The sequence below is a fragment of the Oncorhynchus tshawytscha genome, linkage group LG16 (genome assembly GCF_018296145.1).
Source record: "Oncorhynchus tshawytscha isolate Ot180627B linkage group LG16, Otsh_v2.0, whole genome shotgun sequence".
NCBI lineage: Eukaryota > Metazoa > Chordata > Actinopteri > Salmoniformes > Salmonidae > Oncorhynchus > Oncorhynchus tshawytscha.
The window spans coordinates 17,353,532-17,370,692 of NC_056444.1; the positions used below are offsets into that span (position 1 = coordinate 17,353,532).

Consider the following 17,161-nt stretch of genomic DNA (forward strand, 5'->3'; position numbering starts at 1 on the left):
TGTTGCCATAGGAATGTAAACATTTCCTTGTCCTCTGGCCTTGACTGGTGGTTTGGCATTCATAGCTAGCCTAAAGTTTCGCTACTATGGGAAGTATTACAGATGTTTACTCCTCTGTCTGCAAAGAACTAAAACTACGAACTAATCGATACATTTTAGAAGTCCTGCAAGAGACGGAGGGGAAGACGGGGTAGGTTCGCAGCATCATGGCACGCTGCAGTTCATTTTCTAGCCGCAAAAGCAACTTCTTATACTGACATTCACGTTTCTCACGAACGAGCTTTACCAAGCCCTGCCTGCCTGTCTGCATTCCGTAGAGACATCACACTCAAACTGACTGGGAACGACAGGCTGAGAAAGGTAGAACAAGTGACCAACAAAGATGCTCTCGCTCTGTCCAGAACCCTCCGAGACAACGACTCAGTGACAGGTAGATAGACATGTGTACTGTTGAGACCATAGATAGCCTGCATTCTAACAAAATCCTCAAGTGGGATCCTCCTCTCCTTCATCACTGGTCTGCGAAGTCAGAGGGTAGGATAGGTGAACGCATTGTAGACATGCAAGCACAGGGATATGCTTTCTCCTGTCGGGTTCTTAGGTGATTTTCATAGCTGCGCACGTTTGTTGAGGAACCTCCCACGTGTGCACGCACTTACGCGTTCACATTTTTTTGTTACGGGTGTCAATAGTAAAGACCAGGCAGTTCGCGAGTTGCAACGTTGGTTAAGCTTACAATTTATGTCAATTGTGATTATTTGTTATATGGGCATTTTCGTGGAACAGTTTCATTTCAATAATAACGTTTTTGTTCTCAAAATCATTGTCACTTGGTTAATCATAAACATCTTAAGTAAAATGATAAAAATCTAAAAGTTCAAATTCAGCTATGGCGAGAGCACTAGCCTCTGCCATATGGACACATTGGTACACTGTGATCTATTGGTGACTAAAGAAATGAGAGCATAGAACTCCGTTATAACCTATAAGCCAATGCAATTATGAAGTAGGCCTGGTGTCAACTAAGTAAAATACATACGCCTAAAGCAGTAAAAAAAAAAAAATCCTGATGAAAATTCCGGTTCTTTCAATCAAATGAATCTCTCTACTCCACCTGTCTGCCTCACTTTATATCCATCTTGACTTGAACAATTGCAAGTGTGGTGCAACATTGTATCAAATCCTCACTGGGTCCTGCCGAAACTGTCACTAGTGAACTTATTCCTGGCCTTCAGAGTTTCCTGAGCCAGTTAGCTCAGAACAGACAGCTGTTTTTTAACGATGTTTCCACTGAATATATGGGATCATCAGATTATGATATTTTGCTCTTTCACACCGAAGCTTGGTGATTATCGAGGCTGGGAGTGTTGGAAAGATTTTTCAAATAGGAACTATCATTTGCAATGTATGTTAAGAAAAACAGACTTCGTTGACTTGTGTGAGGCGAAGAAAAAATGTATGAGAAGCTCATTTTATTAGTGGTGTACGTAGTGAGTTAAGACAATCAGAAATCAGACAATGCCAAATGGGCATTTTCCTACATATGCATGCATTCGCATCCTGGAGAGAGACGCACCGTATCTTCGTCATCTTATTCTTGATGCAACATTATAAGTTATACTCAAGACACATTATCTTCACACATATTTTAGACGCGTATCACTGACAGCCGCAACTCAATCAGCTATAACTACTGCCACGCAGTAGCGGGTTTCCCAAATACACTTGTGATTGGAAACAATCCACAGCTAGTTATTTTTTTAAGAAGCTAATGATCCTCTGTGGCTAAGTCATGCTCTCTGGTGAAGTATTTTGAATTATTATTTAGACTGGTGATCGAGGGTGTCAATTGCAGCACTAAGGTCTAGGAGCTATTAAAATGTAATTGACCAACTTCACGAGTGCAGTCTCAGTGCTATGATGGGATCTATATTATTTGTCTCCAGGAAGTCAGTGAGTTGCTGTGCAACATCTTTTTCAAAACAAATTGAGTGGAATGGGAGATTCGATATAGGACTTTTACATTTTCTGGGTCAAGGTTTTGCTTTTTCAAGAGAGGCTTTATTACTGCCACTTTTAGTGAGTTTTGCACACATCCAGTGGATAGGGAGACATTTATTATGTTCAACATAGGAAGGCCAAGCACAGGAAGCAGCTATTTGAGTAGTTTAGTTGGAATAGGATCCAATATCCAGTTAGAGGGATTAGAGGCCATGACTATTTTCATGAATGTGTCAAGAGATACAGGATAAAAAAACGTAAGTGTCTCCGTTGATCCTAGGTCCTAGCAGTTCTTTGCAGACTCAGGACAACTGAGCTTTGGAGAAATACGCAGATTCAAAGAGGAGTCCGTAATTTGCTTTCTAATGATCATGATCTTTTTATCAAAGAAGTTCATGAATTCATCACTGCTGAAGTGAAAGCCATCCTCTCTTGTTGAATGCTGCTTTTTAGTAAGCTTTGCGACAGTATCAAAAATAAATGTAGGATTGTTCTTATTCTCTTCCATTAGGTTGGAAAAATAGGATGATCAAGCAGCAGTGAGGGGCTCTTTGATATTGTGTGGTACTGTCTTATCAAGCTAGTTAGAAGACTTCCAGTTTGGTGTAGCACCATTTCCGTTCCAATTTTATGGAAGCTTTCTTCAGGGCTCGGGTATTTTCTGTATACCAGGCAGCAAATTTCTTGTTACAAATGTTTTTCTGTTTTTAGGGGTGCAACTGCATCCAGGGTATTACGCAAGGTTAAATTTAGATCCTCAGGTGGTTAACCAATTTTTGTTGTCCAAGAATTTATAGCACGGCTTTTGATGATCCTTAGTTGGGGTCTGAGCAGATTAGTTGTTGCGATTGCAAACGTCATAAAATGGTGGTTTGATAGTCCAGGATTATGAGGAAAAACATTTAGATCCACAATATTTATTCCACTGGGCAAAATTAGATCCAAGGTATGACTGTGGTAGTGAGTAGGTCTGGAGACATGTTGGACAAAACCCACTGAGACAATGATGGCTCCGAAAGCCTTTTGGAGTGGGTTTGTGGACTTTTCCATGTCAATATTGAAGTCACCAAAAATGTGAATATCATCTGCCATGACTACAAGGTCCGATAGGAATTCAGGGAACTCAGTGATGAACGCTCTATATGTGTAATGATATTCTTCGTCCTCCTCTGACGAGGAGTAAGAAATGTCGGACCAATGCGCAGCGTGGTATGTGTCCATGTTAATATTTAATAAATCAACTGAACACTGAAAATACAAAACAACCAAGTGAAAGACAGAAACGAAAACGAAACAGTTCTGTATGGTGCAGATGTAACAGTATAACTTTATACCGTCCCCTCGCCCCGACCTGGGCGCGAACCAGGGACGCTCTGCACACAGACAACAGTCACCCTCGAAGCATCGTTACCCATCGTTCCACAAAAGCCGCGGCCCATGCAGAGCAAGGGGAACCACTACTTCAAGGTCTCAGAGCAAGTGACGTTACCGATTGAAACGCCACTAGAGCGCACCACCGCTAACTAGCTAGCCATTTCACATCGGCTACATAAGTATGATTCTCAATCAGAGACAACGAACGACACCTGCCTCTGATTGAGAACCATACCAGGCCAAACACGTAAACACAACCTAAAAAAAAGAACATAGACTACCCATCCCAACTCACGCCCTGACCATACTAAAACAAAGACATAACAAAGGAACTAAGGTCAGAACATGACAGTATCCCCCCAAAGGTGCGGACTCCGGCCGCAAAACCTGAACCTATAGGGGAGGGTCTGGGTGGGCATCTGTCCGAGGTGGCGGCTCAGGCGCGGGACGTGGACCCCACTCCATCATAGTCTCTGCCCACTTAAGTGGCGACCCTGGCGCGGCGGCCCCCGCCGTCGACCTCGAACTGGGGACCCCTGCAGCAGGTCCTGAATGGACGGGAGATTCCGGCAGCACCGGACAGGCGTGAGACTCCGGCAGCGCCGGAGTGAAGGGCGATTCCGGAAGCGCCGGAGGGAAGGGCGATTCCGGCAGCGCCGGAGGGAAGGGCGACTCTGGCAGCGCCGTAGTGACGGGCGGCTCTGGCAGCTCCTGACTGACGGGCGGCTCTGGCAGCTCCTGACTGACGGGCGGCTCTGGCAGCTCAGGACAGACGGGCGGCTCTGGCAACTCAGGACAGACGGACGAACCTGGAGGGAGGAGACGGAGAGACAGCCTGGTGCGTGGGGCTGCCACAGGACCCACAAGGCTGGGGAGACCTACAGGAGGCCTGGTGCTTGGAGGAGGCACCGGATGGACCGGGCTGTGGGGGAGCACTGGAGCCCTGGTGCGCAGCCTTGGCACCACTTCTCCAGGCTGGATGATCCCTTTACCCCGGACCCTCCAGAGTGCAGGCACAGGTTGAACCGGGCTGTGGGTGAGCACTGGAGATCTGGTGCATACCACTCGCACCTCTCCCTTAGGCTCAATACCCACATTCGCACTGACGGAGCGCAGGCATAGGACGCACTGCACCCTCCCAGCACCCTGGAGACACAGCACGCAGCGCTGGCGCATGATGGGGGACTGGCCTATAGCCCACCGGGCTGTGAGCACGTACTGGCGACACCGTGCGCTTGACCGCATAACACGGTGCCTGACCAGTACTGCGCTTCTTTCGGTAAGGACGAGGAGTGGGCTCAGGTCTCCAACCTGACTTTGCCACTCTCCCCGTGTGCCCCCCAATTTTTTTTTGGTGGGGCTGCCTCGCGCATGCCGCGCTGCCGTTCTGCATCCTCATATTGCTGCTGCTCAGCTTTCGCTGCCTCCAGTTCTTCCTTGGGGCGGCGATATTCCCCAGCCTGTATCCAGGGTCCTTTTCCGTCCAAAATCTCCTCCCATGTCCATGAGTCCAGAGATTGCTGCTGCTCGATACCACACTGCTTGGTCCTTGGTTGGTGGGTGATTCTGTAACGATATTCTTCGTCCTCCTCTGACGAGGAGTAAGAAATGTCGGACCAATGCGCAGCGTGTCCATGTTAATATTAAATAAATCAACTGAACACTGAAAATACAAAACAACCAAGTGAAAGACAGAAACGAAAACGAAACAGTTCTGTATGGTGCAGACACACAACAGAAAATAATCACCCACAAAACACAGGTGGGAAAAGGCTACCTAAGTATGATTCTCAATCAGAGACAACGAACTACACCTGCCTCGATTGAGAACCAAACCAGGCCAAACACATAAACACAACCTAGAAAAAAGAACAGACTACCCATCCCAACTTACACCATGACCAAACTAAAACAAAGACATAACAAAGGAACTAAGGTCAGAATGTGACAATATGGCCCAGGAGGCTTGTAAACAGTAGCTATAACAAGTGATTGAGTAGGCTGCATAGAGTAACCAGGAGTGGCCTCATTTAACACAGTAAATTCATCAGGCATGAGCCATGTTTCAGGCAGGCCAATCAAATGAAGATTATGATCAGTGATTCGTTAATTGACTATGACTGCCTTGGAAGTGAGGGATCTAACATTAAGTAACCCTATTTTTAGATGTAAGCTTTCACAATCTCTTTCAATAATGACAGAAATTGAGGAGGTCTTTATTCCAGTGAGATTGCGAAGGCGAACTCCGCCATGTTTAGTTTTGCTCAACCTAGATTGTGGCACAGACACGGTCTCAATGAGGATAGCTGAGCTGACTGCACTGACTCTGCTACTGACAGTGCACTGTACAACCGCAAACTTTCCTTTCCAATCCACAAGAGGCTGAAACCAGAGATCTGTATACTGTATAATGATGAGATGCTCATGTCTCCACCCTGACAATGGGAGACTTTGTGCCAAAGGCAGAAAGGCAGGCAACAAGCTTAGGTCTACATATTATTTCCATTTGAAAAAATAAAGAAAAATGTTTATTTTTAACTAGGCAAGTCAGTTAAGAACAATTTCTTATTTACAATGACGGCCTACCCTGGCCAAACCCTCCCCTAACCCAGACGACGCTGGGCCAATTGTGTGCCGCCCTATGGGACTCCCGATCACGGACGGTTGTGATACAGCCCGGGATCAAACCTTAGACCGCTGCGCCACTCTGGGCTTATTCTGGACAGATTTTGACAGGAGTGAACCCTCGCGCTTGGCCTCTTCCTCTTTGCTGAATCTATGTCACTGGAGAAAGCATCCGAGCGAGCAAAACAGCACTCCTCTATATGTACACATACTGAGACAGAGGGGCGCTGTTTCACTGTCCAGACAGCATCAGATACGTGGTCTACACATACTGAGACAGAGGGGAGCTGTTTCACTGTCCAGACAGCATCAGACACATACTGAGACAGAGGGGAGCTGTTTCACTCGCTTGGATTCTTTAACTGAATTAATGTCTTTCTGTCGGTGCGCGTCTCTGTGAAATAAATTATTAATATTAAAATGTTTTATTTGGATGGGCAAAGAGGTACGGTAGGGCGGGCCAGGCCCCCAAAAGGCCCGCCCATAACGCTGATCCTGCTTAGATCAGTGAAGATAAAGGAGAGGAGAGAACTTCCCTTGTAGATATTGAGATGCACTCTTATGTCCATGTGTCTTGTTGTTCATCCAGGTGTGTTGTTGATTGACAGGTCTGGATTTGAGGTACAACTGCATCACAGATGAGGGGGCGGGACACCTCGCTGACCTCCTCAAGGTAACCTGGTCACATATAATGGAGGTCGATTAGAACACTGGTCCCATTTCCTAAAATCCGGACATGCTGTTGTTAAGTGTGTATTAAGCTGTGTGTTGTTGTGTGTTATATTGTGTCAGGAGAACGTGTGTCTGCGCTTTCTGGACCTGACGTGTAACGACATTCAGACAGACGGAGCTGAATACATTGCAAAGAGTTTGACTGTATGTACAGTTGAAGTCTGAAGTTTACATACACTTAGGTTGGAGTCATTAAAACTCGTTTTTCATCCACTCCACAAATTTCTTGTTAACAAACTATAGTTTTGGCAAGTCGGTTAGGACATCTACTTTGTGCATGACACAAGTCATTTTTCCAACAATTGTTAACAGACAGATTATTTCACTTATAATTGTATCCCACTGTATCCCAATTCCATTGGGTTAGAAGTTTACATACACTAAGTTGACTGTGCCTTTAAACAACAGGAAAATTCCAGAAAATGATGTCATGGATTTAGAAGCTTCTGTTTGGCTAAATTACATAATTTGAGTCAATTAGAGATGTACCTGTGGATGTATATCAAGGCCTACCTTCAAACTCAGTGCCTCTTTGCTTGACATCATGGGAAAATCAAAAGAAATCAGCCAAGACCTCAAAAAAGAAATTGTAGACCTCCACAAGTCTGGTTCATCCTTGGGAGCAATTCCCAAATGCCTGAAGGTACCACGTTCATCTGTAAAAACAATAGTGCGCAAGTATAAACACCATGGGACCACGCAGCCGTCATACCGCTCAGGAAGGAGACACGTTCTGTCTCCTAGAGATGAACGTACTTTGGTGCGAAAAGTGCAAATCAATCCCAGAACAACAGCAAACGACTTTGTGAAGATGCTGGAGGAAACAGGTACAAAAGTATCTATAGTCACAGTAAAACAAGTCCTATATCGACATAACCTGAAAGGCCGCTCAGCAAGGAGGAAGCCACTGCTCCAAAACCGCCATAAAAAAAGCCAGACTACGGTTTGCAACTGCACATGGGGACAAAGATCATACTTTTTGGAGAAATGTCCTCTGGTCTGATGAAACAAAAATAGAACTGTTTGGCCATAATGACCATCGTTGTGTTTGGAGGGAAAGGGGGAGGCTTGCAAGCCAAAGAACACCATCGCAACCGTGAAGCACGGGGGTAGCAGCGTCATGTTGTGGGGGTGCTTTGCTGCAGGAGGGACTGGTGCACTTCACAAAATAGATTGCATCATGAGTAAGGAAAATGATGTGGATATATTGAAGCAACATCTCAAGACATCAGTCAGGAAGTTAAAACTTGGTCGCAAATGGGTCTTCCAATTGGGCAATGACCCCAAGCATACTTCCAAAGTTGTGGCAAAATGGCTTAAAGACAACAAAGTCAAGGTATTGGAGTGGCCATCACAAAGCCCCGACCCTAATCCTATAGCAAATTTGTCGGCAGAACTGAAAAAGTGTGTTAAACCAGCTCTGTCAGGAGGAATGGGCCAACATTCACACAACTGATTGTGGGAAGCTTGTGGAAGGCTACCTGAAATATTTGACCCAAGTTAAACAATTTAAAGGCAATCCTACCAAATACTAATTGAGTGTGTGTAAACTTCTGACCCACTGGGAATGTGATGAAAGAAACAAAAGCTGAATTAAATCATTTTCTCTACTATTATTCTGACATTTCACATTCTTAAAATAAAGTGGTGATCTTAATTGTTACTAGGATTAAATGTCAGGAATTGTAAAAAAAAAAACAGAGTTGAAATGTATTTGGCTAAGGTGTATGTAAACTTCCCACTTCAACTGTATATATACATTATTTATAAACACACTATGCAGTAGCTATATAGACCACATAAAAGAACATACAGGAAGTCTTCAATACATGATTTCTCCATTTGTATACACCATGTAAAGTGTGTGTGTTTTTCACTATCTCCAGTCTAATGATGCCCTCCTGTCTCTGAGGCTGACTGGTAATAAGATAGGGAACGGAGGAGCCATGCACTTCGCCAGCATGCTGCAGGTCAACTCTACACTACAGGAGCTGGACGTGGCCGACTCTGACCTGGTAACACATGCGCCACACACTCTCACATACACATACTGGCTGTGTCCGAGTTGGGATGTAGGGTTTGAGCAGAGCCTGAAGGTAGGGGGCAGCAGTTCCTCTTGCTGCTCCATAGGCAAGTACCATGGTCTTGTGGTGGATGCGAGCCAGTGGAGTGTGTGGACGAGTGTGGTGACATGGGAGAAGTTGGGAAGGTTGAACACCAGGTGGGCTGCAGTGTACTGGATAAGTTGCAGGGGTTTGACGGTACAAACGCGGAGCACAGCCAACAACAAGTGCCAGGTTTAGGACCTGCACCACTTCCTGTGTGAGGTAGGGTCGTACTCTACGGATGTTGTAGACCATGAACCTGCAGGAGCGAGTCACTGCTTTGAGGTTTACAGAGAACTACAGGGTGTTGTCCAGGGTCACGCCAAGGTTATTGGCGCTCTGGGAGGGGAACACCGTGGAGTTGTCAACCATGATGGAGGTCTTGGAGCGGGCAGGCTTTCCCCGGGAGAAAGAGCAGCTCCACCTTGTCGAGGTTAAGCTTAAGGTGGTGGGCCAACGTCCAAGCTTAGATATCTGCCCAAAACTAAAACAATCCATATGTTCAAATCAAAAGGCCTGATTAACAGGACATCATTACCGCAGCCACATCCTGCGTCCCAAGTGCCGACACATTCACAAATCAAAAAGCCTGATTAACAGGACATCATTACCGCAGCCACATCCTGCGTCCCAAGTGCCGACACATTCACAAATCAAAAGATGGTTTAGTATTTACTTTAAAAGCTCTGATGAAGGGCAAGAGAACAAGCAACACTTTTAAATGAGAAAACAGAAATCCACAAAACAAAAAGTAAGATTTTAAGGAGAACAAAAAATATTTAGCCTGCATTTGAACACCACCGCAGAAGCTTTGCTATTCGTCATCTTCCCAATTAAGTAGCTTCGTTTTGTTGTTTGGTTACTTGAAGAGAACCAGGGCCTATCACTCGCAGACCACATCTTCCTGTGCATTGTGGAAACGTGTGCATTGAATTTTACTAGATGAAGAGCTGAAATTAGTATAACATCCTGGCATTTAAACCATACATGAATTTTGAAAATTCACATACTATAAAACATTCTATTTTCGCATACTGAGAATTTGTCATGCGCGATTGTGTTGTTTCCCGCTATTTGTTGATTTCAGTAGTGCATCTCCATATGTAATTGATGAGCTGTGGTCAGAGCCAAAATGAGTATGACATCCGGGTATTTAAAGTATATTCAATTTTTTAAAACAATTTGGCGTACTATTAAACATAATTTTCCTCATGCTCAAACGGCCTACTATTTAGGATGCAAGTTTAGGTATTCGGCCATGGCCACTGTCTCGTGCTCTCTCTCTGCATAGGGGACTCAGAGTGTGATAGCGTTTGCCATCGTCTTGAACAACAACAAGAGCCTCCGATCTGTCAACATCAGCAGACCTCTACTCTTCAGCCACCAGGTACACTGCACACAACGTGTACTAAGATGTGGTCTTCAGAAAGACTACCATGTCAGAACATATTTGCATCTTTTGTGTGGCTCTGTCTCTTTCTGAGAAAATAAAAGCTGCAAACTCGAATGGCTACTATGCAATACGTTTAGTAAAGCCATGTTTCGACAGCTACGCTGCCTTCATCAGGTTCTCTCTGTCATAGGAGGAGACAGCGGTCCATCTGTCAGGTATGTTGGTAGTTAATCAGTGTCTGAGGGAGCTGCACCTGGGAAAGATGGGCATGACTGACTATGGAGTGGAGAGACTCACTGATGCCCTGAGAACCAACTACACCCTCAAATACCTGGACTTACGCTGGTACACACATACCGTACACAGACACACGCACCATGCACAGAAACGTCATACACTCAAAGCCCATACACATACTTACATACACCATAAGCACGCTCATAGTTACTCACGCCATACACCCTTCCTCTCTGTCTGTCCTTTGCTCAGTAACCGTGTGACTCGTGACGGGGCGCGGTGTCTAGCAAAGGTCCTGAAGAACAATGGAACCTTGGAGATTCTGGACCTGGCGTCCAATCGCATCGAAGACGATGGTGCCCTCTACCTCAGCCAGGCTATCGCCTTGCCCACCTGCAACCTCAAAGCGTGAGACACTCATACACACACACACACACACACCTCACCTTTAACCCACCCCCAACCCTTGAGTGTTACTTATTGGACAAGTTCAGTTAGTGCTTACATTTTTCACTTTGTTTCAAAACTTTTCCTACATTTTTGTTCCTACTGAACACAACCCAGGATTTATCCAACTCTCTCTTCTCCCTCTCTCTCTTACTGTCTCTCCAGGTTGTCTATCCCCAATAATAACATAGCTACTGTTGGTCTGGTGTCTCTGTCTCGGGCCATGCAGGCTAACAACACTCTCACACACATCTACATTTGGGGGAACAGACTGGAGGAGCCGGTCTGTCAGGTAACACGCACGCACGCAAGCACACGCACAGATCCATTGGCCAATTTCTTCGGCCACTATACCTATTTTGCCAGTTGGACTGAACCCCTTTGCTACACGGAACCCTAGTACTCCATCACGACTGGTCTATTCGATATAACTGCACGATTAGGCTATAACAGACTTCCTCTGTCGTGACGTCCCTCTAAGGCCCTTCTGCTAGCTTGCTAGCCCCGGCCTGCTAGCTGTCTGAATCGTCGTGTCTCCAGCCAGCCTAACTACTCACTGGACTCCTATGATCACTTGGCTACGCATGCCTCTCCCTAATGTCAATATGCTTTGTCCATTGCTGTTCTGGTTAGTGATTATTGTTTTATTTCACTGTAGAGCCTCTAGCCCTGCACAATATGGCTTAGCCAAACCTTTAGTTCCACCTCCCACACATGCGGTGACATCAGCAATGCCTAGGTTTACCTCCAATGTATTCACATCCTGTCGTGGAAATTTCCTGTATTACCAAATCATGAGAGAACAAACCACACACAAGTCAGAGTTATCATAAAGTCCATCTTTAATTATATGAGCTTCATCACTACCCTGTGACTCTCAGATCAATTCAGTGTCTGTAAATTAATTATCTGAGAGTGCTTACAAAACAGTCCTTAGTATTATTTAGAGCCAAGACACACCCATCAAAACTCACATGACGAATAACAGATCTTAGGAACATTATACAAATAACCTTTTACCAGAAAAAGGAGTATCCCATAATTTATAGCACTAGCTATAAATTATCGTTCAGTTTGATCTCCTAAACCAAAGCTCTTATCTTGGTACCACTTAGAACCAAAAACATTACCTCATCCAATGGCATATATACAATACACCCCCTCCTGGACAAGCTTACAGAGAGACGTGACTGGCACACAGACATTGTGGAGCCACCTTACTGGTTCCCCATTAATCACACCATCCCTTCACATGGTTTAGAAATAGTTTACAGACACATTCACAGATAAGACTAACCCGACCTCTCCCCTCTCTGGGCCCAAGTAACTTTCCCCACATAAGCATGCAAATGAAAATTAATAAAACATCTTATTTATAAATGTTACCTAAATAATTCTGATTCTGCCACGACAATCCCACCATACCTTTGTCTGTACATTTTGCCTTGAATCTATTCTATCGTGCCCAGAAACCTGCTCCTTTTACTCTCTGTTCCGAACGTACTGGACGACCAGTTCTTATAGCCTTTAGCTGTACCCTTATCCTACTCCTCCTCTGTTCCTCCGGTAATGTAGAGGTTAATCCAGGCCCTGCAGTGCCTAGCTCCACTCCTATTCCCCAGGTGCTCTCATTTGTTGACTTCTGTAACTGTAAAAGCCTTGGCTTTCATGCATGTTAACATTAGAAGCCTCCTCCCTAAGATTGTTTTATTCACTGCTTTAGCACACTCTGCCAACCCGGATGTCTTAGCCGTGTCTGAATCCTGGCTTAGGAAGGCCACCAAAAGCCCTGAAATTTCCATCCCTAACTATAACATTTTTTCCGACAAGATAGAACTGCCAAAGGGGGCTGAGTTGCAATCTACTGCAGAGATAGCCTGCAGAGTTCTGTCTTATTATCCAGGTCTGTACCCAAACAATTTGAGCTTCTACTGTTAAAAATCCACCTTTCCAGAAACAAGTCTCTCACCGTTGCTGCTTGCTATAGACCACCCTCTGCCCCCAGCTGTGCCCTGGACACCATATGTTAATTGATTGCCCCCCATCTATCTTCAGAGTTCGTGCTGCTAGGTGACCTAAACTGGGACATGCTTAACACCCCAGCCATCCTACAATCTAAGCTTGATGTCCTCAATCTCACACAAATTATCAATGAACCTACGGGGCACCCTCATAGAACACGGGAACCCTCATAGATATCATCCTAACCAACTTGCCCTCCAAATACACCTCTGCTGTTTTCAACCAAGATCTCAGCGATCACTGCCTCATTGCCTGCATCCGTAATGGGTCTGCGGTCAAATGACCACCCCTCATCACAGTCAAATGCTCCCTAAAACTCTTCAGCGAGCAGGCCTTTCAAATCGACCTGGCCCAGGTATCCTGGAAGGATATTGACCTCATCCCATCAGTAGAGGATGCCTGGTTATTCTTTAAAAGTGCCTTCCTCACCATTTTAAATAAGTATGCCCCGTTCAAATAATGTGGAACCAGGAACAGAAATAGCCCTTGGTTCACTCCAGACCTGACTGCCCTTGATGAGCACAAAAACATCCTGTGGCGTACTGCATTAGCATCGAATAGCCCCCGTGATATGCAGCTTTTCAGGGAAGTTAGGAACCAATATACACAGGCAGTTAGGAAAGCTAATGCTAGCTGTTTCAAACAGAAATTTGCATCCTGTAGCACAAACTCAAAAAAGTTCTGGGACACAGTAAAGTCCATGGAGAATAAGAGCACCTCCTCCCAGCTGCCCACTGCACTGAGGCTAGGAAACATTGTCACCACCGATAAGTCCACGATAATGGAGAATTTCAATAAGCATTTTCTACGGCTGGCCATGCTTTCCACCTGGCTACCCCTACCCCGGTCAACTGCCCTGCACCCCCACAGCAACTCGCCAAGCCTCCCCATTTCTCCTTCACCCAAATCCAGATAGCTGATGTTCTGAAAGAGCTGCAAAATCTGGACCCCTTCAAATCAGCCGGGCTAGACAATCTGGACCCTCTCTTTCTAAAAGGATCTGCCGAAATTGTTGCAACCCCTATTACTAGCCTGTTCAACCTCTCTTTCGTATCGTCTGAGATTCCCAAAGATTGGAAAGCTGCCGCGATCATCCCCCTCTTCAAAGGGGGAGACACTCTAGACCCAAACTGCTACAGACCTATATCTATCCTACCCTGCCTTTCTAAGGTCTTTGAAAGCCAAGTTAACAAACAGATTACAGACCATTTTAAATCCCACCGTACCTTCTCCGCTCAGCAATCTGGTTTCAGAATGGGTCATGGGTGCACCTCAGCCACGCTCAAGGTCCTAAACGATATCATAACCGCCATCGATAAGAGACATTACTGTGCAGCCGTATTCATCAACCTGGCCAAGGCTTTTGACTCTGTCAATCACCACATTCTTATCGGCAGACTCAACAGCCTTGGTTTCTCAAATGACTGCCTCGCCTGGTTCACCAACTACTTCTCTGATAGAGTTCAGTGTGTCAAATCGGAGGGACTGTGGCAGTCTCTATTGGGGTGCCACAGGTTCAATTCTCAGGCTGACTCTCTTCTCTGTATACATCAATGATGTCGCTCTTGCTGCTGGTGAGTCTCTGATCCACCTCTACGCAGACAACACCATTCTGTATACTTCTGGCCCCTCTTTGGACACTGTGTTAACTAACCTCCAGGCGAGCTTCAATGCCATACAACTCTCCTTCCGTGGCCTCCAACTGCTCTTAAATGCAAGTAAAACTAAATGCATGCTCTTCAACCGATCTCTGCCTGCCCGTCCAGCATCACTACTCTGGACGGTTCTGACTTAGAATACGTGGACAGCTACAAATACCTAGGTGTCTGGCTAGACTGTAAACTCTTCTTCCAGACTCACATTAAGCATCTCCAATCCAAAATTAAATCGAGAATCGGCTTCCTATTTCGCAACAAAGCCTCCCTCACTCATGCTGCCAAACATACCTTCGTAAAACTGATCATCCTACCGATCCTCGACTTCGGCGATGTCATCTACAAAATAGACTCCAACACTCTACCCAACAAATTGGATGCAGTCTATCACAGTGCCATCCATTTTGTCACCAAAACCCCATGTACTACCAACCACTGCTACCTGTACGCTCTCGTTGGCTGGCCCTCGCTTCATACTCGTCGCAAAACCCATTGGCTCCAGGTCATCTACAAGTCTCTGGTAGGTAAAGCCCCGCCTTATCTCAGCTCACTGGTCACCATAGCAGCACCCACTCGTAGCATGCGCTCCAGCAGGTATATCTCACTGGTCACCCGCAAAGCCAATTCCTTTTTTGGCCGCCTTTCCTTCCAGTTCTCTGCTGCCAATGCAAAAATCACTGAAGCTAGAGACTCATATCTCCCTCACTAGGTTTAAGCACAAGCTGTCAGAGCAGATAACAGATCACTGCACCTGTACATAGCCCATCTGTAAATAGCCCATCCAACTACCTCATCCCAATACTGTATTTATTTATCTTGCTCCTTTGCACCCCAGTATCTCAACTTGTACATTCATCTTCTCTCACATCTATTCACTCCAGTGTTTAATTGGTATATTGTAATTACTTCGCCACTATTTATTGCCTTACCTCCCTTATCTTACCTCATTTGCACACACTGTGTATAGACCTTTTCTACTGTATTATTGACTGTATGTTTGTTTTACTCCATGTGTAACTCTGTGTTGTTGTATGTGTCGAACTGCTTTGCTTTATCTTGGCCAGGTCGCAGTTGTAAATGAGAACTTGTTCTCAACTAGCTTACCTGGTTAAATAAAGGTGAAATAAATCAAATAAAATAATAAAACACACAAATCAAAATCACACTCGAAGCCACACTCTTACTCCCCTCCACCAGGCTTTCAGTGATCTGCTGTCCAGTGGTCGTCTGTCGTCGGAGCAGACCGATGTGTGTGTGTATGAGGTGGACGGGTGTGTGTGTCTGGCTGAGGTCTTCCATGGGCTGAAGAGGCACTACTACTGGACACCCAGCTACGGACAGGATGTAAATCCTGCTAGCAATGCAGCTGTGGCCCTCACAAATACACAACTATATCCTAACTCCTCACACACACCCTAAACCCTTAATAATACTACCCACCTGGCACACATTCAGTTAAACTTGATGCATACATGCACTCTAATAAATATCTAATAAACTGTTTTAAGTAACTTCTCTGTTCATGTCCTATTTGTATCATGCTCTTGTGTTGTATGTTAACGCTGACCGCTTGTCTGGCCCTACTTCCAAAATAGGTTTTGTAACCTCAAAAATATATTTTCCTGTTATATAAAGGTTAAATAAAATAAAAACTAAATTATCCTTTTCATACATTTACAATATGGCTGGTACCACAAATATGGCCGACATGTTGATGTGATATAGTTGCCATGGTAATGACCATTTTTGCATAGAACACTAAGAAAAGTTTAGGTTGCTCAATGTTCTCCATCTACAGTGCATTCGGAAAGTATTCTGACCCCTTGACTTTTTCACATTTTGTTACGTTACAGCCTTATTCTAAAATGGATTAAAAAACGTTTTTCCATCGATCTACACATAATAGCCCATCATGGCAAAGCAAAAACAGTTAAAAAAACAGAAAAATTACATTTACATAAGTATTCACCCTTTACTCATTACTTTGTTGGAGCACCTTTGGCAACGAACAGCTATTTTCAGGTCTCTCCAGAGATGTTCGATCAAGTCCGGGCTCTGGCTGGGCCACTCAAGGACATTGAGACTTGTCCCAAAGCCACTCCTGCGTTGTCTTGGCTGTGTGCTTAGGGTTGTTGTCCTGCTGGACGGTGAACCTTCGCCCCAGTCTGAGTTCCTGAGTGCTCTGGAGCAGGTTTTCTTCAAGATTCTCTCTGTACTTTGCTCTGTTCATCTTTCCCTCGATCCTGACTAGTATCCCAGTCCCTGCCGCTAAACAACATCCCCACAGCATGAAGTTGCCACCACCATGCTTCACCGTAGATATGATGCAAGGTTTCCTCCAGACATGACGCTTGGCATTTAGGCCAAAGAGTTCAATCTTGGTTTCATCAGACCAAAGAATCCTGTTTCTCATGGTCTGAGAGTCCTTTGGGTGCCTTTTGGCAAACTCCTAGCAGCTGTCATGTGCCTTTTACTGAGAAGTGGCTTCCGTCTCGTCACTCTACCATAAAGGCCTGATTGGTGGAGTGCTACAGAGATGGTTGTCCTTCTAGAAGGTTCTCCCATCTCCA

The 17,161-nt window shown here is 45.2% G+C and overlaps 1 protein-coding gene across 1 annotated transcript; it reads left to right on the forward strand.

The window, feature by feature from the left end:
• The first annotated feature begins 27 nt into the window (after window positions 1–27).
• Window positions 28–16,076, forward strand: lrrc34 (leucine rich repeat containing 34). Its single transcript, XM_024376530.2, has 10 exons — window positions 28–190; window positions 318–430; window positions 6,609–6,673; window positions 6,793–6,876; window positions 8,619–8,747; window positions 10,129–10,224; window positions 10,421–10,575; window positions 10,720–10,875; window positions 11,080–11,206; window positions 15,789–16,076. Exons 1-10 carry the CDS (start codon window positions 87–89, stop codon window positions 16,008–16,010), a joined length of 1,251 nt encoding a protein of 416 aa, XP_024232298.1. The 5' UTR covers window positions 28–86; the 3' UTR covers window positions 16,011–16,076.
• Window positions 16,077–17,161: the final 1,085 nt, after the last annotated feature.